This window comes from Pollachius pollachius (assembly GCF_949987615.1).
Source record: "Pollachius pollachius genome assembly, chromosome: 3".
NCBI classification, from domain to species: domain Eukaryota; kingdom Metazoa; phylum Chordata; class Actinopteri; order Gadiformes; family Gadidae; genus Pollachius; species Pollachius pollachius.
In genome coordinates, this window is record NC_136936.1 from 48,415,051 (window position 1) to 48,438,264 (window position 23,214).

The window sequence follows — 23,214 nt, forward strand, 5'->3', positions numbered from 1 at the left end:
CACGAGGAAAACTACGGAAGAGGATTAGGGCCACTGAGTTTGAAGTCACAATTCAGAGAATAGTGGCTAAATTCTGAGAATAAAGTTCCAAATTCTGACTTTAATGTCACAGGCTGAAGAAGGGTCATTCCTGTAGAGTGAGAGGCACTTTGCGTCGTACAGGACGGTAACCAAACGCTGACCGGAGAAGTTGGATGTTAGTTTCCTTGTTTGTTCGAGGGGGATCACGTAGACAAAAGAGGATTAGGGCCACATGGGTTTTTCCTAGTTATGAGTTGAAAGTCAGAATTCTGAGACTAAAGTCGGAATTCTCGAGTATGCTTTTTTTGTTGTTGTTTTTTTTTTGCATTTCTGGACGTTGAAGACGGACTGGAAAGCAGGTTAAAAGAGAGAACTGACTTATGTACAAAGGAAAGTATTCCAGTACAGACGATGTGCAACTATCTCGTGGTTCTCAGCAACCAAGTGAGTTTGGCTGAGGGGTTGGACTTCAGACTCACTGCAGCCATGCTCGTCCGAGTTGTCCCCGCAGTCATCGGCTCCGTCACACCTCCACCGGAGTGGCAAGCACTGGTGGTTGTCACAGCGGAAGTCTCCGAGAGGGTCGCAGGTCATCTCGTCTGGAAAGAGAGAGAGAGAGAGAGAGAGAGAGAGACAGAGAAAGAGAGGGAAGGAGAGGGAGAGGGAGAGGAGAGAGAGAGAGAGAGAGAGAGAGAGAGAGAGAGAGAGAGAGAGAGAGAGAGAGAGAGAGAGAGAGAGAGGGAGAGGGAGAGAGAGAGAGAGAGGGAAGGAGAGGGAGAGGGAGAGGGAGAGGGAGAGAGAGGGAGAGAGGGAGGGAGAGGGAGAGGGAGAGGGAGGGAGAGAGAGAGGGAGAGAGAGGTCAGTTAGCTTGAGAGGATGCCATGGCTGGTCTCGGGAGCTGTATCTGCAGAATGAACTGTATTATCACTGAATTGTCATCAGTAAAATACCATTACCACAGCATCAATGACTGCACCGTTTCAAACGTTCTTGTATTTAATGGTTAAAGCAGTAAAACATTTTTATAGGGAGGCATTTTAGAATCAAGTATCAATCTGATTACAAAGTTGAATACAGCAGACATATAGATCACGTGAACGTAATCTAAAGTGAACCTGTTTCTCCTCTTCTCATTCAAACATTTAGTCATCTCACAGGGGGAGACGAAGAGGGAGGAGGAGGAGGTGAAGGAGAAGGAGGAGGAGGGAGAGTGAGAGACACCCCGGCATGCCCCTGATGGATGGTCAAACAAGCGGTGTGACTCCATGGGATAAGACCGCTGAGCGGGGATGAGGTTGAAGTGAGGGAGTGGAAGTGTGAGGAGGGGAGGGGATGAGACGAGAGGAGAGCTGTCTCCACCACCCGAGGCTGGGGTCGTGAGGAGGAGGAGAGGAGAGGGGAAGAGAGGAAAGGAGAGGAGAGAGGAGACGAGAAGAGGAGAGGAGAGGGGCAGAGAGGAGAGGAGATGAGAGGAGAGAGGAGAGCCGTCTCCACCACCCAGTGCTGGGGGTGTGAGGAGGAGGAAGAGGAGGAGAAGGAGAGGAAAGGAGAGGGGAGAGGAGAAGAGGAGAGGAGAGAGGCAGAGAGGAGAGGAGAGCCGTCTCCACCACCCAGTGCCGTGTGCGTGAGGAGGAGAGAGAAAAGAAGAGGAGAGGAGAGGAGAGAAAAAAAGAGGAGAGGGTAAGAGAGGAGAGGAGAGGGGAGGCGAGGGTAAAAGAGGAGAGGAGAGGGGAGGAGAGGGTAAGAGAGGAGAGGAGAGGGGAGGAGAGGGGAGGCGAGGGTAAGAGAGGAGAGGAGAGGGGAGGAGAGGGTAAGAGAGGAGAGGAGAGGGGAGGAGAGGGTAAGAGAGGAGAGGGGAAGAGAGATAGCACTAGGGGCCCATCTGGCCCCACGGCTACATTCTGAAACAACCAGACCAGCTCCCATCTCCCCTCCTGTACAGAGCGGAATCTGATGGAGCTGATAAGACTTGGGGGAGGACGAGTTGGTGTGTGTGTGTGTGCGTGCGTGCGTGCGTGCGTATGAATGAGAGTCTGTGAGTGTGTGACGTGTATGTGTGTGTCTGTGACGTGTTTGATTTCAGATTTCTTTTGTCTGAATAAACATGGTACACACACACACACACACACACACACACACACGCACACACACGCACCCGGACAGCCCATAAATCTGCAGAGCTCTCAGGGAGAGTGTGGCGGGGGAGGGGTAATGAGGGCAGCTCCCTGAGCGACACCGTAACCCCCTGTGAGGAGGAGGCAGGGGGGGTGATAATGACCCTTCACTCAGGTCAGTGCGAGACACAGGGAGATATAGGCTGAGGTGTCCCATGTTTTTAACTCTAACCCGTCCAGTGTCTGATAGTTTGATGGTTCCGAATCGTGAGTCGTTTAGCAGACTTTTAATTTGGTACAAAAAATTGCACGTAGATAAATGTTTTTTTTGTGTTTTGTTCGGTTTAACAATGTTTTCTTTTAAACCTTTTCGGCTCATCCCTTTGTCCTGCGTTTGAGTCGGTTTCCCGTCGTGTTCTCCGTGGGTTAATTGGATAATTGGTTAATGGGTTGGGTGTCGTCAGGTGGTTTGCCTCAGCAGATGGCGGCTGGTCCATCTCAGCAGCGTTCTGTGTGTCTGTTCAAGTCAGTGCAAGCTGAGGCTGAACTGTGGCGCTCTGTGGGGTGGCTGTTCTAGGCGGTCAGCTCGGACCCATCCCGCTCAACACCCACAGGAACACTGCAGAACCTTAACGATGGAACCCAGAACCAACCCCTAAACGATCACTAGGCCCGCCGCCCTCGGGATCCAGCTACAGAACCACGCACACACACACACACACGTGTGTGTGTGCGCTATGTACATACGTGCGTGTGTGTGTGCGCGTGTGTGTGTGCTATGAACATGTGTGTGTGCTATATACATGTGTGTGTGAGTGTGCATGTGTGTGTGTGCTCTGTACATGTGTGTGCGTGTGTTTGTGCTCTGTACCTGTGTGCGTTTGTGTGCTATGTACATATGTGCGTGTGTGTGCTCTGTACATATGTGCCAGTGTGTGTGTGTGTGCCAGTGTGTGTGTGTGTGCATGTGTGTGTGCTCAGTACATTTGTGCGTGTGTGTGTGTGTGTGTGTGTGTGTGTGTGTGTGTGTGTGTGTGTGTGTGTGTGTGTGTGTGTGTGTGTGTGTGTGTGTGTGTGTGTGTGTGTGCGCTCACCACAGCCCTGCTCGTCGCTGGCGTCCCTGCAGTCGTCGTGTCCGTTGCACACAGCCCACAGTGGCACACAGCGGTAGTTGGTCCGGCAGTCGAACTCCGTGTGGTTGTCACAGCGATAGGCGGGACCCACTGGGGGGGGGTAGGGTAACGACAACGTCAACACAGGAGGACATCACGGTTCAGAGGGAATGGTACTGCGTTATCAATGTTTGATGTGTGTGTGTGTGTAAACATGAAAGCTCTCTGTGGATTATGGGTATGTCTCTATACTCTCTATACTATACTATATAATGTGTGTTATGTGCCTGTGTGTTGTCTGTGTGTTTGTATGTGTTTGTTTGTGCCCTGTTCTTGTTCCTCTTTGTGTGTGTGTGTGTGTGTGTGTGCTCTGTGTGTGTGTGTGTGTGTGTGTGCTCTGTATGTGTGTCCTTGTGTGTGTGCTCCCTATAGATGTGTTTGTGTGTGTGTGTGTTCTCTGTATGTATGTGTGTGTGTTTGTGTGTGTGTGTGCTCCCTATATGTGTGTGTGTGTGTGTGTGCTCTATACGTGCTCTGTATGTGCGTGTGTGTGTGTGTGTTCTCTGTATGTGTGTGTGTGTTTGTGTGTGTGTGTGCTCCCTATATGTGTGTGTGTGTGTGTGTGTGTGTGTGTGCGTGTGTGTCCGTGTGCTCCCTATGTGTGTGTGTGTGTGTGTGCTCCCTATGTGTGTGTGTGTGTGTATGCTCCCTATGTGTGTGTGTGTGTGCGCTCCCTATGTGTGTGTGTGTGCTCCCTATGTGTGTGTGTGTGCTCCCTATGTGTGTGTGTGTGTGTGTGTGTATGTGTTCTCTGTATGTGTGTATGCGTGCGTGCGTGCTCTATACGTGCTCTGTGTGTGCGTGTGCTAAGAGCTTACTGCACTCCTCCAGCGGCTCGTCTGAGTTGTCCCCGCAGTCGTCGTCGGCGTCGCAGCGCCAGCTCTGCGGGACGCAGCGCCCGTTGAGGCACTTGAACTCCCCGGGCCGGCAGGTCCTGCTGGCGCAGTGGGCGGGCTCCTCGTCCGACCCGTCGCCGCAGTCGTCCTCGCCGTCGCACTGCCACGCCTCCGGGACACACCGCTTGTTACCGCACCGCCACTGGTGGCGCTCACACTGGTGGGTGGCTGGGAGGAGGTACATTCACGGAGGTCCATAAGCATGGCCATATATATGTTGATTTCTAAAAAAACAATATACATGTTTACATTTGCATTCAGGTGTTAAAAATGATAAAATAATGTATGTATGTAAATATATTGGTTCATATATATTCGTCTATGTGTTGTATATGAACGAACACGCTTAGACAACTCAATTTCCCAGTCCGGAAGAACAGCTATTTGGTACCAGGTTCCTGTGACTATTCCTAGAGAGCCTGGACACATAGACGTCTATCAGCGTTCATCTGCACCAATCAGAAGCAGCCAATTGCATAAGTTGAGCGTGGTGCTGCGGTTGTGGTTGGATTAAAACAAAGGAACAGCTCTATTCTAACGGTCACCCACCACACAACACGGGGTCCTCATCAGAGCCGTCGGGGCAGTCCTGGTTGGTGTTGCACAGGTGGTGGGAGCTGGTGCAGTTTCCATCGCTGCACTGGAACTGCCCCAGTCTGCAGTGGCGGCTGGGGCAGGTGGACGGCTCGTCTGACCCGTCCCTGCAGTCCCTCTGGCCGTCACACCGCCACCAGATGGGGATACACCTGAGACACACACAGATACAGTCACACCTCCACCAGATGGGGATACACCTGAGACACACACAGATACAGTCACACCTCCACCAGATGGGATACACCTGAGACACACACAGATACAGTCACACCTCCACCAGATGGGGATACACCTGAGACACACACAGATACAGTCACACCTCCACCAGATGGGGATACACCTGAGACACACACAGATACAGTCACACCTCCACCAGATGGGGATACACCTGAGACACACACAGATACAGTCACACCTCCACCAGATGGGGATACACCTGAGACACACACAGATACAGTCACACCTCATCCAGATGGGATACACCTGAGACACACACAGATACAGTCACACCTCCACCAGATGGGATACACCTGAGACACACACAGATACAGTCACACCTCCACCAGATGGGGATACACCTGAGACACACACAGATACAGTCACACCTCCACCAGATGGGGATACACCTGAGACACACACAGATACAGTCACACCGCCACCAGATGGGGATACACCTGAGACACACACAGATACAGTCACACCTCCACCAGATGGGATACACCTGAGACACACACAGATACAGTCACACCTCCACCAGATGGGGATACACCTGAGACACACACAGATACAGTCACACCTCCACCAGATGGGATACACCTGAGACACACACAGATACAGTCACACCTCCCCCAGATGGGATACACCTGAGACACACACAGATACAGTCACACCTCATCCAGATGGGATACACCTGAGACACACACAGATACAGTCACACCTCCCCCAGATGGGATACACCTGAGACACACACAGATACAGTCACACCTCCCCCAGATGGGATACACCTGAGACACACACAGATACAGTCACACCTCCACCAGATGGGGATACACCTGAGACACACACAGATACAGTCACACCTCCACCAGATGGGGATACACCTGAGACACACACAGATACAGTCACACCGCCACCAGATGGGGATACACCTGAGACACACACAGATACAGTCACACCTCATCCAGATGGGGATACACCTGAGACACACACAGATACAGTCACACCTCCACCAGATGGGATACACCTGAGACACACACAGATACAGTCACACCTCCACCAGATGGGGATACACCTGAGACACACACAGATACAGTCACACCTCCACCAGATGGGATACACCTGAGACACACACAGATACAGTCACACCTCCCCCAGATGGGATACACCTGAGACACACACAGATACAGTCACACCTCATCCAGATGGGCTACACCTGAGACACACACAGATACAGTCACACCTCCCCCAGATGGGATACACCTGAGACACACACAGATACAGTCACACCTCCCCCAGATGGGATACACCTGAGACACACACAGATACAGTCACACCTCCACCAGATGGGGATACACCTGAGACACACACAGATACAGTCACACCGCCACCAGATGGGGATACACCTGAGACACATACAGATACAGTCACACCTCATCCAGATGGGATACACCTGAGACACACACAGATACAGTCACACCTCCACCAGATGGGATACACCTGAGACACACACAGATACAGTCACACCTCATCCAGATGGGATACACCTGAGACACACACAGATACAGTCACACCTCCCCCAGATGGGATACACCTGAGACACACACAGATACAGTCACACCTCCACCAGATGGGGATACACCTGAGACACACACAGATACAGTCACACCGCCACCAGATGGGGATACACCTGAGACACACACAGATACAGTCACACCTCATCCAGATGGGATACACCTGAGACACACACAGATACAGTCACACCTCCACCAGATGGGATACACCTGAGACACACACAGATACAGTCACACCTCCACCAGATGGGGATACACCTGAGACACACACAGATACAGTCACACCTCATCCAGATGGGATACACCTGACAGACACACAGCGTAGATAAAGAGGGCATTCTGGGGCTTGTGTCATAATGAGACTTGCGGGTCAAGATTGTGTATTTAGTTTGCAACAAAGACTAAATAAAAATGCATATATTTAAATCAAACGTTTTCAGTGCGTGTGCAACACTGTCCACACAACCAAGGCACTGGTGACTCACAACAACACACTTTAAAACCCCCGGAGAGACCTCCACAGAGAGACCTCTGTCAGTAGACTCTAGGTCTCCTAGCACTACCGCGCCGGTAAACTCCACAGGCATCAGCGTGAAACCCACCGTTCGTTGTCAGCACATCTGTACTGGGTGCTGCTGCACATGGGCAGACAGCGGGCCACGCCCCCTATCTGCATGGCCAGGAAGTGGTCCGGGCACTCGCAGGTGTGGCTCCGCCCCCCGCTGCCGATCAGACACAGGTGCGAGCAACCGCCGTTGTTTACCCCGCAGGGATTGGTCACTGTAAAGGAGAGGAGGGCACGGCAGAGGGTGTCACACCCGTCCCTCAAAAACAAGGCAGCCATTGTCCGGCAGGAGGGAGAGACACTTCAGGGAGATGGAGGAGGCAGAAAGGATCAGGATATGAGCGGATGATAAGCATCTCTGATAACACTACCGCTGGTGTTGAACAGATAAGCATCTCTGATAACACTACCGCTGGTGCTAAGCAGATAAGTGGAATTGCTTTTCCTTCCTGGTTGTCTCTGAAGTTTGCACGCGATGACGCCGCTATACATAGAGACCGTGTTCAGTTTACTGACATGTCAAGACCTCGTGCGAATAAGGAGAAGCCTCTCTGAATTACCTTCTCACTAAACCTAAAGACCAACAAATGCTTGAGGTACTGGCAAAATGGTCTGTGTTTGTGTCATCATAAGTTGCTCTGCAGTGAGATAACATGCCTATCCACTGGTGAAAAATCGGTGTGAATGAATAGGTGAGCAACTATTTGTTCCATCGTTATGTACTGTTGTATTTCGATTGTTGTTGCTGTCATTTTATAAGTCTGAAAAATAAAGAATAAGCCTGTCTGTGTTAGGACTACAGACCGGCGAACCAATAGGAGACGGGTCGTACCAATGGGCTGCCGGTAGGGGTGGCACACGTGGATGTCGAAGGGCCGGTGGGTGGTGTTGACCAGCGTCTGGCGCCCGGAGCCGTCGTACTTGTTGCCCTTCTCCACGGTGCGGGTGTTCCAGTCCGTCCAGTACACCGTCTCCTCGAACACCGTCAGGGCGAAGGGGTGGGGCAGCGTGCCGTCGTACACCGTGTGGCGGTGCTGGCCCTGCAGGTCGGAGTACCTGGAGGGGGGGGGGCGTTTGAGGCGCTTTAGTCACTTCCATTTGGTATGTGGAGCCCTTAATCACAGGGCTATACACATGCAGCACCATATGCTTTCACTATATTTAGAACCCAACTTATTCCGGCTTAATTATTAGTTAGACACAAATTTGTTTTACAATTGAAAAAAATGCAACACATAAGCTCAATATATGTTAAAAACGTAGTACACCACAGAGGATCCATTAATTATTTAAATAATTAAATACTATTAATCAGATCACATAGGGCATCGGGGGGGAAATGTTATGACCTCCTCTGAACCTTAACTCTCCAAAAACGAAGGAAATACTCCCTTCCTATCAAGGAAGACTCCAGACTCATTTCTTCAGAGTTCACTTGGACTCTGCTCAGCCTGCCCCCCTTACACCCCAAACCCTCTTACGCACTTATTGTATGTTGTACGTCCTGGCACTTTATGTACGCATTTATTGTAAGTTGTACATCCTTGCACTTAAAAATAGTAGTTAGTTGTGTAGCATCTTGTCCTAGCTATCTCTGTTGTACACAGGGAATGGGTTAGCCTACCGATTGTTAGTGCCTTGCACTTGCTTCTATGAACATCCTTACCTTACCGACAGAGCAATGTACTTATTGTAAATCGCTTTGGATCAAAGCGTCTGCTAAATGCCCAAAATGTAAATGTGAATGTGAGGAAGGAAGGAGGAAGGAAGGCAGAGTGAGGGATCCCTCCCTCAAGGGACGGGGAGAAGTGTCATGGCTGTCCTGATGAGGCTAAGAGGTTTCGGCCTGACTGCAGCAGCGGAGATCTGGGACTCACTCGATGTAGTTGAGGTGGGCGTCGGACCAGTACAGCATGTCGTTGGTGTAGTCGATGGTCAGGCCGTTGGGCCACTCGATCTTAGTGGTGATGACGGCCGCCTTGTCCTTCCCGTCCATTCCCACGCGACCGATGAACGCCTTGCTGCCCCAGTCGGTCCAGAACACGTAGCTGACACACGCACACACACACACACAAACATACAACATACACAGATAATAGATACTTATGAAGTTTTAGAGGGCACAATTTCATGGGGACAATCAATGACTATGTGTCTCGAGGGAACAATTATAAACTCTAATGTAGGTACATTTACTGAATACAATTTAAATAAATAAAATTAACATTTTCTTCTGACAAATGTACTTTTGGGATAAAAGCGCCTGCAAAACCCCCAAAATGTAAATTTGAATGTAAATTCAATTATACAAAATTAAATTACATTTTATCAATTTAATTTAATTTCACTTCACACTACTTCTGCTCAATTTTACTGAATGTTACCAGTCTTTCCTGAATTGGATTAAGTTGAACCTAACCAACCTCGCTCCCCCACCCGCTGTAAACCCTCACACCCTCCACGCGCCCCCCCGCCCCACTCACCCGTATCGGGGGTGCAGGGCGACGGCGCGCGGGTTCTCGAAGCACCACGTGTTGTTGTCGTCCACGCAGTGCTCCGCCAGCCGCTTCACGAAGCGCCCGTCCAGCTCCGCCACCTGCAGGCAGTCCAGCACGCTGTCCACCCAGTACAGCTTCCTGCCCGCCCAGTCCACCGCCAGGCCCTCCCCGTGCAGCACCCCGCTGACCACCGCCTCGCGCCCGCTGCCGTTGAAGTGCATCCTCTCGATCGCCCTGCGGCTGACGTCCACCCAGTACAGCCGCCTGTCCACGCGGTCGTAGTCCAGCGCCACCGCGCTGCTCAGGCCCTGCAGGATGAGGGAGTAGGCCTCCCCGTCCGTCGACAGGTTCCTCAGGTAGTAGCGGTTGCTGAAGACCAGGTAGGGGGCGATGTTGCTGTTCTGGCGGCAGGTGCGGCCGTCGGGCTCGCGCAGGTAGCCCGGGGCGCACTTGCACACGTAGGCGCCCAGCGTGTTCTCGCACTGCTGGCCGCACACGCCCGGCGTCTCGGCGCACTCGTCCACGTCGTCGCACGACCGGCGGTCCGACATGAGGCGGTAGCCGTGGCGGCAGCCGCACAGGAAGCCGGTGGGCGTGTCGGTGCAGTTGTGGTCGCAGTGGTGGACGCCGGGGTCGGTGCACTCGTCGATGCCTGTGGAGGGGAGGGGGGGGGGGATGAGCGTTAGTTGAGTTGAGGACTTTCAGCTGTAGATAACTACTGTAGGAGATCCTCCAGATGAATATGAACCGTGACAATGAGGGATGTAATGTCCCTTCAAAAGAGAAGCACCGACTTATTCATGTTTAAGCATTAATTAGTCCCAGTTTTGTCTGAAAATGGATACAAATGCAGCACATTAGCTAAATATAGGTTAAAAACTACCAAAAAAACAAAGGGATCTATTTATATTTCAATATATCAAAACACAGAGTCCTCCCTGCATTCCCCCGGCCAACCTCTAGGGGGCGCATGGTGCTCAGGCGATCACAGAGAGCCAGACTCAGCTGGTGACAGGGGAGGCTAGACAGAGACACGCACTTGATAAAGACCCACTCTTTCCAGGAATCAATCCCCACAACCACCACCTCCACCTCCAGCACCATCATCTCCAACTCCACCGCCACCACCACACCCTCCGACAACACCACCACCACCACCACCTCCACCTCCAGCAGCACTCACCGCAGCCCTTCTCGTCGCTGTTGTCGGAGCAGTCGTCGCTGCGGTCGCACACGGCGCTCATGGGGATGCAGCGGCCGTTCTCGCAGCCGAACCGCCCGGGCGGGCAGGTGGGCGTCTGCGTGCGGCACAGGTGCTCCAGCTCGTCCGACTCGTCGCCGCAGTCGTTGTCGCCGTCGCACAGGAAGTCGTGGGAGACGCAGCGGCCGTTCTGGCAGGTGAACTGCTGCTGCTGGCAGGGCTGGTAGGTGCAGGCCTGCTCGTCGCTGCTGTCGCCGCAGTCGTTGCGCCGGTCGCACCTGCGGACGGAGACGGAGGCGTGGTGGTCATCGTACCGCGGGGTCATGTGACTCAGAGAACCCCCCCCCCCCCCCGAGGGAGTAACGGTTCTTATGGGGACGGTTCGTTAGTCAACGATGCTTATCGCCATGGAGACACCAGCCGTTTTGACTCAAGGTGGGTCTCATGAAATAAGGTTTGAATCTGAAGTAAAAGTCAAGTCAAGGTGTTATGTATATATATTTATATGTATTTATATACATTTATATGGATATGTATGTGCAGTAAAACATCATTATTCTGTAAAATGAAATTCTCAAAACAAGGCAAGGGTCATCCATGTAGCAAAACACAAATAGCAGAAAAAGTAACCTGGGTATAAAATGTCATATAATTCATATTTTTTTACATTTTAAATGGTGCAAATTCCACACTAATTGTTCGCCTGAGAACAGGCCCTCTCTTATGGCTCTGGGGACGAGAGGATATTATGGTCTGCCCTGTCCGACCTGTAGGAGCTGCGGATGCAGAGGCCGTTGGTGCAGCCGAACTCGTCCTCGCCGCAGTCACGCCGCGTGCAGTTCTGGTGCTCGTCCAGTGCGTCGCTGCAGTCCGCCTCGCCGTCGCACACCCAGTCCCGCGGCACGCACGTCCGCTGCGGCGGCCGGTTGTTCACGCATGTGAACTCCGTCTGGGTGCAGCTGCGGTTCACTGCGGACGCAGGGGGGGAGGGGGGAGGATGTGAATCACGCGTGTGTTTGCCACTCAGACGTCCCTCTCTGACGACGCCCCCCCACGACTCCCCAAAACGGAATAATGGACACACCAGACATTCCAGGCCCGGGCGGAGGCTTGACGATGCTCCAGCCCAGAGATGGACTTATGTGTGTCCCCCCCGACCCCACCCCCACAGAGTGCTTCGGGGTGTTGTCTTTTTGTCGGGGGGGGGGGGGGGGGGGGGGGGGGGGCGCGATGGGGAGACATGACGCAAGGGTCTGGATCCCTGTCCCGGGAGGCAGGAAGCCAAGCAGGGGGGCAGGAGGTGGGTGGGGGCCGGTTGGGGGCACTCCCCACCGTCCCCACAAAGCACCGAGTGAGGCGGGAGAAATCAGGAATGTTGGCAGCAAGGCTGGCGTGGAGAACCTTCTGCAGGAACCAAAGATGCTCTGATGCTCTCTCTCTCTCTCTGACTCTCTCTCTCTCTGACTCACTCTCACTGCGTCTCTGTGTCTCTCTCTCTCTCTCTCTCTCTGTCTGTTCATCTCTATCTCTTTTCTATCTCTTCTCTCTCTGTATTTCTTCCTCTCTCTCGTTTACAGTCTCTCTCTCTCTTTGGGTGAAGCTGTGAGACTAGCTGTGAGTGTGGACGTGAGAGGAGATGTAGGAGGAGATGAGTTGTAGGAGGAGGAGATATAAGAGGAGGTGCAATGCTCTGTAACGTACCACAGTTGTGTCTCTGGTCCTCGTCGCTCAGGTCCCCACAGTCGTTGTCTCCGTCGCAGATCCAGGAGGCGGCGATGCAGCGGCCGTCGTCACAGCGGAACTGCTCCGGGCTGCAGGTCCGCACCAGCGGGTCTGTAGGGGGACACACGACGTCATCAGGCCAACGCACAACATGAAGTCATCAGACCAACGCACAACATGAGGTCATCAGACCAACGCACAACAGACCCACACACAACGCGAGAGAACACAACGTCATCAGACCAACGCACAACATGACGTCATCAGACCAACGCACAACATGAGGTCATCAGACCAACGCACAACAGACCCACACACAACACGAGAGAACACGACGTCATCAGGCCAACGCACAACATGACGTCATCAGACCAACGCACAACATGACGTCATCAGACCACCGCACAACATGACGTCATCAGACCAATGCCCAACATTCATCATCAGACCAACGCACAACACATGACGTTATCAGACCAACGCACAACATGAAGTCATCAGACCAACGCACAACACATGATGTCATCAGACCAACGCACAACACATGACGTCCTCAGTGCAACGCAAGACACGGGGCAACACACAATGACATCAGACCAACGCACAACACATGACGTCATCAGACCAACGCACAACACATGACGTCCTCAGTGCAACGCAAGACACGGGGCAACACACAATGACATCAGACCAACACACAACACATGACGTCATCAGACCAACACACAACACGGGAGGAGACCAACGCACAACACACGAGCTCATCAGTCCAACGCATAACATGATGTCATCAGACCAAAGCACAATGGACGTCATCAGACCAACGCACAATGGACGTCATCAGACCGACGTACAACATGACGTCATCAGACCAACGCACAACATGACGTCATCAGACCAACGCACAACACATGACGTCCTCAGACCAACGCACAACACACACCCTGGCTCTGTCCCGGGACCATAACCCAAGATCTACAAAGCAGGCCTCCGGAGACCTGGGGTTGGACGTTTTCAAGTGTGACATACTTTCCCCTCCCAATCCCAATCCCCCCCCAGTGCTTTGATAGTTCCCTGAATGACATCCCGGACCCGGGGTACGTCACCGGCCGGCCTGAGGGATCGTCATGGCAACGCCAGATTCCCCTGCATGGTGAGGCGGCGGGACAAAGGGAGCGGAGCGAGCCTCACTAACCCCCGGGGGGTGGGGGGGGGGGGGGGGGGGGGGGGGGGGGGGTACAAAGGAGGAGGGGGGAGGGGCTGTTTGGCACGGGAGGAGGAGAGGAGACTCGGGGTGGGGCTGGAGGGGGAGAGATGAGCTGGGGGCTTGGTGGTGGGGTTGGGGGAGGGGGGGGGGGGGTCTGTGGGTGAGGCGTGAGGGAGGGGGTGAGGGAGGGGGTGAGGGGGGTGAGGGCTGGTTGTGATGGGTGTCACCACGGAGGAATGTGGCAGACAATAGGAGGCCTGGCAGACCACCGCACCAACAAAGCCGCTACACCGGCGAAACCCCCCCCACCCTACACCCATCCCCCTCCCCCCACCCTACACCCATCCCCCTCCCCCCACCCTACACCCATCCCCCTCCCCCCACCCTCCCAACAAGACATCACTCATGCTGCTCCAAAGAAGTGGGGTGGGGCACAGATGCAGACGCACACACCCATTTAGAGACCCCCACAGCTGATAATAGAGAAGGGGGGTGGGGGGGTAGTGGTGGACAAAGAGGGACTGTCATCACCATCATCATCATCATCAGTGACACTCACAGAGAGAGAGACAGAGAGAGACAATGACAAAGAGAGAGAGACAGACAGAGACCAACAGTGTGAGAGAGAAACAGAAACATAGACAGAGAGACAGAGACAGAGACAGAGACAGAGACAGAGACAGAGACAGAGACAGAGAGAGAGAGACACACACATACAGACAGAGAAAGAAAGAGAAAGCGGGGGCGTGCGACACTCACTGCAAGTGGAGGGCTCATCAGAGCCGTCTGCACAGTCTCTCCCCCCGTCGCAGTACCAGTGAGACGGGATGCAGCGGCCGCCCTCACACCGGAACTCAGTCCCCGAGCAGGTGGACGTAGCTGGAGGGGGGAGGGAGGGAGGGAGGGAGGAGAGAGGGAGGGAGGGAGAAGAGAGGGAGGGAGGAGAGAGGGGGGGAGGGAGGGAGGGAGGGAGGGAGGGGGGGAGGGGAGAGGGAGGGAGGGAGAGAGGGAGGGAGAGAGGGAGGAGAGAGGGGGGGAGGGAGGGAGGGAGGGAGGGAGGGAGGGGAGAGGGAGGGAGGGAGGGGGGGAGGGGAGAGGGGGAGGGTAGAGGGAGGGAGGGAGGGAGGGAGGAGAGAGGGGGGGAGGAGAGAGGGGGGGAGGGAGGGAGGGAGGAGAGAGGGGGGGAGGGAGGGAGGGAGGGAGGGAGGGGAGAGGGGGGAGAGAGGAGGGAGGGAGAGAGGGGGGAGAGAGGAGGGAGGGAGAGAGGGGGGAGAGAGGAGGGAGGGAGGGAGGGGGGGAAGGGGGAAAGAGGATGGAGAGGGGGAGGGAAGGAGGGAGAGAGAGAAGGAGGGATTGAGAACACATTAGGTCACTTTGCTTTGGTACGGCTGCAGAAGTCTTAAAGCAGGCTTGGGGTGGAAAGACTTAACACTATTTATCCTGCTTCGAAAACTCTTTCAAGTTGTATCCTAATTGTTTTAGTACTGAAAAGCTTCTGCTGTGGTGACTTGTTTTCACAGATCTTTGATCTTGAATACGCATTAATGGCACTTGTGCTTCGGAGCAGGCCTATTAATGGCAAGTGTGTAACATGTGCGTGCGTGTGTGTGTGTGCATGCGTGCGTGTATGAAACGTACTACAGTGTGTGGGGCTCTCGTCGCTCATGTCCCCACAGTCGTTGTCTCCGTCACACAGGTAGGAGCGTGGGATGCAGATGTTGGTGGTCTCACACTTGGTGTGGTCAGGGGGACAGGTCCTATCGGCTGGGGACACAGAGCACAACACCATGTCACTAACAGGACTAACATGTTTACTCACAGGATTGTGTTGTTTTTTTGTACGATTGTATGGCCTTACAACAGAAACACACACAACAACAACAACACACATCACAACAACAACAACAAAAATACACACAACAAAACCACCTCAACCATAATGAACACAACAAAAATACACAACAAAACTAGCTCAACAACCATAAACACAAAAGAAAAAAACACAACAACAAAACCACAACATTCACAACAACAACAACAACAACAACAACAACAACAAACAGGGGGACCCACGGCAGTTCTGCTCGTCCGAGCTGCCGTTGTCGTAGCAGTTGTTGATGCCGTTGCACACGAAGTCGTGGGAGACGCAGCGGCCGTTGTTGCAGGCGAACTCGGTGTCGGCGTTGCAGGGCCTGAACTGGCACGCCGTCTCGTCGCTGCTGTCGCCGCAGTCGTCGTAGTGGTCGCAGCGGTAGTGGTACGGAACGCAACGGCCGTTACTGCAGGTGAACACCGTGGGCTCGCAGGTGTGGAACGCTGTCGGCCAATCAGAAGAAAGGAGAGAAGATGATGACACAGGGCGGGTTTGGAAAAAAGGTGTGGCGGGGTGTTAGGATACACCATCGCACGTTTGATACCGTGGATTCTGGCTTTACCTGACAGGGCGATAAATGCCGCCATTTGCGGGGCTGCGTTTGAAGTACAAAGACAGTGATTGGTTGGTTAGTAACGAGGTAAGTTAAGGAGCGGGAAACAGCAGAATGAGAGGAGAGAACTTTCAATCAATGAGGAGAAACACACCGAGAACTTCGTAATCCCCCTTGGATCCTGCATCCGTGTGTTAAAGCGGGAGAAACAGAAACAGGAGGAAAGGTTAGTGTTGTTAAGGTGGAGAACATGGAATCAGAGGGGAAAAGACAGAACCGTATACTGGCAACCAGAGGATCAATGATCAACACCCAAGGAGAAATGAAAGGGCGGATATTATGCCACCAGGTCTGAGTGTGATAAGTCATCACCAGCTGATGGAAAATCTGCCTTTTCCTGTGCCTTAGGGAGAGGGTTGGGGCAACGGTTAACCACACTCACACTTGGTGGCATTATATCACCCCTTTAAAGACTGCACATGCAAAGAAAAACACAGGAAGAAGAGAGGAGATAACATCAGTTCAACAAGTCAAGTCAAGTCAAGTCATATTTTCTTTTCATAAATATATGGCCTGTCACACCCTTTGAGACTGTAATTATGATTAAGGGCTATAGAAACTGACTTGACTGGACCAGAGGAGACATGGGACGGTGGACACAAGCGGTCCTACACATGGCAGTCCGGACACCAGTCCCCCTACCACAGACTCGCTCCAGCTCGTCGCTGCCGTCCCCGCAGTCGTTGTCGTTGTCACACTTCCACTGGGCCCGGATGCAGCGGCCGTTCATGCAGGCGAACTGGCCGGCCTGGCAGCGCGTCCCGTTGTCAGGGATACAGTGCTTGTTGTCGGCCAGGTACCAGCGGCCCTCGGACGGGCACTGGCACTCGGCGCCGTTGGGTCCTGGGGGAGAGCCGACCGAACGGGGAGAGGGAGGATGAGCGACCGTGCGGAGACCGAAGGAGATATGGAATGGAATGACACCGACTCAACTACGCAACAGCCATCACTTTGGCTGTTCGGAGGAAACCTTTTAGACCGGACTTTGGGTTTGAACATTCTACACAATAAGCATCAGTGCCAAACGTGAAGTATCTGAACCACTGAAGGTCATAAAACGACACGTTTTATATAAAAAAAATAAAAAAGCCCAACTGGGGTACTGTACCCTAGAGTAGTGAGTGTTGAGCTGTTTGTAGGCTACCTGGGGTACAGTGGCAGGCTGTTTAGGCTACCTGGGGTACAGATGTTTTAGACTCTGTGTAATGTACCTGGTGTACAGATGTGTTAGACTCTGTGTAATGTACCTGGTGTACAGATGTGTTAGACTCTGTGTAGTGTACCTGGAGTACAGGTGTGTTAGACTCTGTGTAGTGTACCTGGGGTACAGTTGTGTTAGACTCTGTGTAGAGTACCTGGGGTACAGATGGGTACTGTGTTAGGCTGTGGTTAGAGTACCTGGGTTACTGTACCCTAGAGTAGTGAGTGTTGAGCTGTATGTAGCCTACCTGGGGTACAGATGTGGCTGCAGCCTCCGTTGAACTGCTGACAGGGGCTGTCACACCGCTGCTGCTTCCTGCCGGCCAGCACCTGGATGTCCATTGGCCGCGTCGGAAGGTTCTGGACCATCACCGTCTGGCCCGAGCCGTCGTGCTTGTTGGCGCGGTAGATGCTCCGCGTGTTCCAGTCCGTCCAGTAGATATGCTGGTCAAACATCGTCATGGCGAACGGGTAGATGGCCGTGCTGACGATGACCTCGCGGTTGTCCCCCGTGAGCGACGAGCGCTCAATCTTCTGTCTGATGGGGGAAGAGGAGCGCGTTAAACAGCTAGTTAGCTTTAGCGTTAGCATTGGACAAAAGATGCTGCTATTTGGTAGAGCCCAACCGATACTGGATTTTATGTGCCAAAAGATTCAGATATCTATATATAGGCCGATATTTCAACTGTTGATATATCGGCCATTTTTGATAAATATTGAAATATTGTCCGTTATTCAATGTATATAGATCGTGGTATCCTGGGGGTAGAACACCACTTTGGATTCAATGCTCACCCTCCAGAAATGCCTCGGGCCCCAGCAACATCACATTAAAACATTTAATGTGAGCTACTAACCTTTATTAAGATTTATAAATAGGTAATTACATTATAAATCGACACCATTTCATATCAGTGCATACATTTGCAAACAAATATCTGATACCGATATATCTGTGATAAGCAAAAAGCCGATATATACATCAGTATACAGGTCTACTATTTGGTGTGTTTTTCGTTGCAGCAAAACGTCCGTCTTCTCTAAGGTCTTACAGGCTGGCGTCGGCCCAGTACAGCCGCTGCTCCTCGTAGTCCAGGGTCAGGCCGTTGGGCCACACCAGGCTGCTGTTCACGACGTCCGTCCGGAAGTTACCGCCCAGCGTCGCCCGCTCAATCTTCGCGTTGGTCCCCCAATCGGTCCAATACATGTACCTGTGAAGGAGCAACAACCTTTAACACCCTGTTTGATACTCATAACACAAATGGTAAAAGGACTGCATTCATAGAGTGCGTTTCTAACCAGTGGCCCCTCAAAGTGCTGTACAATAATGCCTAACTTTCACCCATTTATGCACACATTCACACAACGACGGCGGTGTCAAACACGCAAGGCGACAGCCAGCTCGTCGGGGGCAGGTGGGGTGAGGTGCCTTGCTCAGGGACACCTCGACACTCAGCTAGGAGGAGCCCGGGATCGAACTAGCCTTCCCGCTCTACCCTCTGAGCCACATGCCGCCCGTCTACGCTACTCTTATGGCTGAGCTTCATAACACTGGCGGATGAGAGAGACACGTGTTGCCATGTCAACCGAGAAGATGATTGACGGCGGTGTATCGATGATGGTGTGTTGGGCTCACCCTCTGCAGGGGTCTAGCATGATGGCGCGGGGGCGGGTCACGTGCGCGACGACCGTCCTCTGGGAGCCGTCCACCTCCATGGAGCTGATGCTCTGGTTGACGTAGTCGCTGAAGTAGATCCTCGCGTTGATCCAGTCATAGGCGATCCCGTCCGGAGCGCCGAGGTCTGGTCATAGAAATACAAACATAGAAGCATCAGCATTGGGATAACGACTACACAGTGTGTAGGAACATAAGTGTGGATGGTGTGTCGTGGATGGCTGGTTCAAGCAGCCTCACCTGGGTGAGGCGGCACACCTGTGGTGCATTGAGTAATCAGTGGGCACAGGTAAAGCCAGCCATCACCCTGACACAATCAGGCACAATCAGTCATCTGCTGAATGTATTCATCAGACTCAAACCCTGCAATAGCAGGGTTTGAGTCTGATGAACACATTCAGCAGATGACTCATGCTGCCATGTACGAGATCTCCTTTACATATCTGGTCAGTTTCTAAACCCTGTGTCCTGAATTCGGAGGAGCCCAGTAAAAGCAACCTCGGTGCAGGGAAGCAATAGCCTGGCTCCGCCCGCCTAAGTACTTCCGCTCAGTTTTAATTTCCCTTAAGTACTACGTCTGGGTCTGCGGTATGTTAGTGGGTTTTTCTCTGTCCAAATTTTCTGCGTCCAATCAGCGAACAGAGGGAGTGGCTGAGAACAATGACGTTAAAGTCAGCTCTCGTTGGCGGACATCTTCACGCACGGTGTTTGGTTTGTTTACAGCCTGCGCGCAACGTGATTCCCGGCCAAACGTTAGCGATTGGTTATGGCAGATCCAGAGTGGCACTGGGCAGATCCAATAGTTTTAAACTTCAACACACACCCGCCTTCAAGTGAGTTAACGTTTGTCAATTGAGTAGGTCCAGACTCTCTGTGCAAATGAAATGAAGTACGAGACTCTGGTAGGACCAGGCTAGGGAAGCAACGGACACCGCTGCAATAAGCATTCCTTCATGACAACACAACAGCAGACATCGGCGCGTACCTGAGGCCACCACGACGGGCGGGGCGTTGGGGGAGGCCAGGCTGACGTAGCTGATCCTGCTGAGCCCCACGCCGGAGCTCTGCGTGAAGTAGATCCTGCGGTCCGTGAGGTCGAAGTCCAGCGCCACCGAGGTGCGGGGCACGGCCACGGCGGGGAAGGGCGGGGCGTGGTCGTCGGGGTCCAGCCTCAGGCTCTGCACCGTGGTCTCGGTGGTGAACACCAGGTAGTCGTCCCGGGAGACCGCGCAGCCCCGGCCGTCGGCGCCCAGGTCCCCGAAGGCGCAGCCGCACCTCTTCCCCGGGGACCCCGGCAGGGCGAAGCAGAGGTGGGCGCAGCCGCCGTTGTCGTCCATGCAGGGGTTGTGGCCGAGCTGCTGGGCGGAACCGGGCTGGGCGCGCCCGTCGAAGATGGCCACGTCCCGCAGCATGTTGACGTTGTCCCGGAGGACGGCAGGCGGGTCGGTGGCGCCGGGCTCCTTGCTGGCGCGGAACACCTTCTTCAGGTTGCGGTCCACCCAGATGATGCTGCCCTCGAACACGGTGATGCCGTAGGGCGTGGGGTAGCGGCTGCCGTAGCGGACGATCTCGGTGTCGCCGCCCTGGGGGCTGACGCGGGCGATCATGTCCAGCGAGTCGTCCACCCAGTACACGTAGCCGCTCTGCCGGTCCAGGGCCAGCCCCCGGGGGGTCATGATGCCGGACGACACCAGCACGGTGCGGTTGGTGCCGTCCAGGAGGGCGCGCTCGATCTTGGGGGTCTGGCCGTAGTCGGCCCAGAAGAGGAAGCGGTTCCGGGGGTCCACCACGATGTGGCGCGGCATGTCCACCGTGGTCTTCAGCAGCACCCGGCGGAAGGTGGTGTTGAGGTGGAGCACCTCCACGTAGGTCTCCATCAGGAAGGCGTTGGTGAAGTACAGGTTCCCTGGAGATGAGGTCTGGTTAGGTTGCTGGGTAAACTCCAAGCTCCATGCTTAATGAATCACTAAATGAACTCAATGGCCATGCTGAATTAATCTCTAAATGGACTGTATGGCATGGCCATGGAGTTAATTTCGTGATTCATTAAGCATGGTAAAAAATAATCATCAAATATATATCATTTAACATATACGGTGAGCAGAACCATATATAATTGAAGGGCAATGAAGACTAAAAGTTAAACAATATCATTAATGATTTTAGGCTGAATATGTAAAAGTCGTTGCCATAAACATGTGTATACTGGGACAATCACTAAAAACATGCAAAATTTGCCTTGACATTAATTACTGTTCCTTTGTCGACAATCCCAGAAAAATGAGCAGTAACAGGTTTCCAATCTCCATGAGAACAAATATATTCCTTCTGGTACCTGAAGCCCAGTCGACGGCGATGCCTCGTATCCCGTTGCGTCCGATCCCCGTGGTGACGACCCCGTCGAACCCGGAGCCGTCGGGCTTGATGCGTCGCACGCCGTTCTGCGACGCCACGGTGCTGCTGAAGTCGCACCAGTAGATGAAGCCCGAGGCCATGTGCACGTCGATGTGCAGGGCGTTGCGACCTGCGAGGCACACGCAGCGCGCTTAGAGACAGTGACGCATCTCACCAACCACACACAGGGGTCTGTTTTTTAACAGAAAGCTTTTGAACAGGGGAAACCTTAACTCACGAACAACATGTCCCTCACACTTATCTGTCAGGATTCTTTTACAACAAACCTTCTGAGTGTTATAGCGAGAGGATAAGAGAGTTAGAAGGACTCGGAGGGGGAGAGAGAGAAAGGAAAAGGAAGAGATAGAAGGAGAGAGAGAGATGGAGGGAAGGGGAGAGAGATGGAGAGGGATAGAGAGATAGGAGGGGGGGAGAGAGAGAGAGAGAGAGAGGAAAAGGAAGAGATAGAAGGAGAGAGAGAGATGGAGGGAAGGGGAGAGAGATGGAGAGGGAGCAAGAGATAGGAGGGGGGGAGAGAGAGAGAGAGAGGAAAAGGCAGAGATAGAAGGAGAGAGAGAGAGATGGAGGGAAGGGGAGAGAGATGGAGAGGGAGAGAGAGATAGGAGGGGGGGAGAGATCGTGAGAGAGCGAGAGAGAGAGAGAGAGAGCGAGAGAGAGAGAGTCAAAGACAGAGAGGGAGAAAGACAGAGAGAGAGAGACAGAGAGACAGAGATAAAGAGAGAGAGAGAGGGAGAAAGAGATAATCGAGACAGACGCCTCCTCCAGCACCCACCTCTCCCGGCTACAGGCACCATGGTCTCCGAGTGGTCCTCCCCCTCCAGGCTGAAGCCCTTGATGGCCGACAGCGTGGAGATGACGGCGTACGACTGGTAGGGGGCGCACGTCCGGTTGTCGGCGTTGAGTTTGAAACCCGTGGCACAGGCGCAGCTATACAGGCCCCCGGGCCGCGGCAGGCAGAGCTGCTCGCACGCCCCCACGTTGCTGCTGCAGCCGTTGGACGTCCCCGCAGAAGCTGAGCCATTGGCAGAAAAGAGATGACGGTGAACTGGTTGATTAACCATGCATTTGGGATTTCGGGCATTTTAGCTTTGAATTTATCGTTTGAAACGTTGTCACTTTTTTGACATGGTGAAGAAAATATCAGGTTTATTTTCTGAGTTAAATATGTAATGGGTCCAAAAGTACCTACATAGCTGGGTCTGATTGCTTGTGTGTTTGGGAATTCCTGATTTAGCTCATTAACACATTAGCGGACTTACAGTGAATTAGGAATCATGGCATTTAGGATCAGGTAGGGGTTAGACAGTACAGGGCAGGTAAGGTTCAAGAGAGTACTCTCTCTCTCTCTATGGTGCGTTACACTCTCCCACGGTACTCACTCTCTCGATAGCACTACACTCTCCTGGGTACTCACTCTCTCGATGACACCTCGCCCTCCTGGGTACTCACTCTCTCTATGAAACTACACTCTCCAGGGTACTCACTCTCTCTATGACGCCTCACTCTCTCGATGGTCCTCACTCTCTCTATGACGCCTCACTCTCATGGGTACTCAACTCTCTCGATGGTCCTCACTCTCTCTATGACGCCTCATTCTCCTGGGTACTCACTCTCTCTATGACGCCTCACTCTCCTGGGTACTCACTTTCTTGATG

At 53.2% G+C, this 23,214-nt stretch overlaps 1 protein-coding gene across 1 annotated transcript in view; it reads right to left on the reverse strand.

Annotated features, from left to right (window-relative positions):
- Positions 1-23,214, reverse strand: part of lrp2a (low density lipoprotein receptor-related protein 2a) — a gene marked incomplete at both ends in the record, with an annotated part of 72,209 nt that overhangs the window by 13,792 nt on the left and 35,203 nt on the right. The window contains 21 exons of the mRNA XM_079732632.1: positions 501-620; positions 3,230-3,358; positions 4,126-4,371; positions 4,753-4,949; positions 7,193-7,370; positions 7,988-8,211; positions 9,033-9,203; positions 9,639-10,305; positions 10,837-11,132; positions 11,622-11,823; positions 12,556-12,687; positions 14,543-14,662; positions 15,422-15,547; positions 15,857-16,099; positions 16,912-17,112; positions 17,718-18,007; positions 18,522-18,680; positions 19,106-19,271; positions 20,130-21,050; positions 21,480-21,668; positions 22,332-22,571. Of these exons, the coding sequence (XP_079588758.1) occupies positions 501-620; positions 3,230-3,358; positions 4,126-4,371; positions 4,753-4,949; positions 7,193-7,370; positions 7,988-8,211; positions 9,033-9,203; positions 9,639-10,305; positions 10,837-11,132; positions 11,622-11,823; positions 12,556-12,687; positions 14,543-14,662; positions 15,422-15,547; positions 15,857-16,099; positions 16,912-17,112; positions 17,718-18,007; positions 18,522-18,680; positions 19,106-19,271; positions 20,130-21,050; positions 21,480-21,668; positions 22,332-22,571 (5,217 nt within the window). The remainder of the gene's footprint in view (positions 1-500; positions 621-3,229; positions 3,359-4,125; positions 4,372-4,752; positions 4,950-7,192; positions 7,371-7,987; positions 8,212-9,032; positions 9,204-9,638; positions 10,306-10,836; positions 11,133-11,621; positions 11,824-12,555; positions 12,688-14,542; positions 14,663-15,421; positions 15,548-15,856; positions 16,100-16,911; positions 17,113-17,717; positions 18,008-18,521; positions 18,681-19,105; positions 19,272-20,129; positions 21,051-21,479; positions 21,669-22,331; positions 22,572-23,214) is intronic.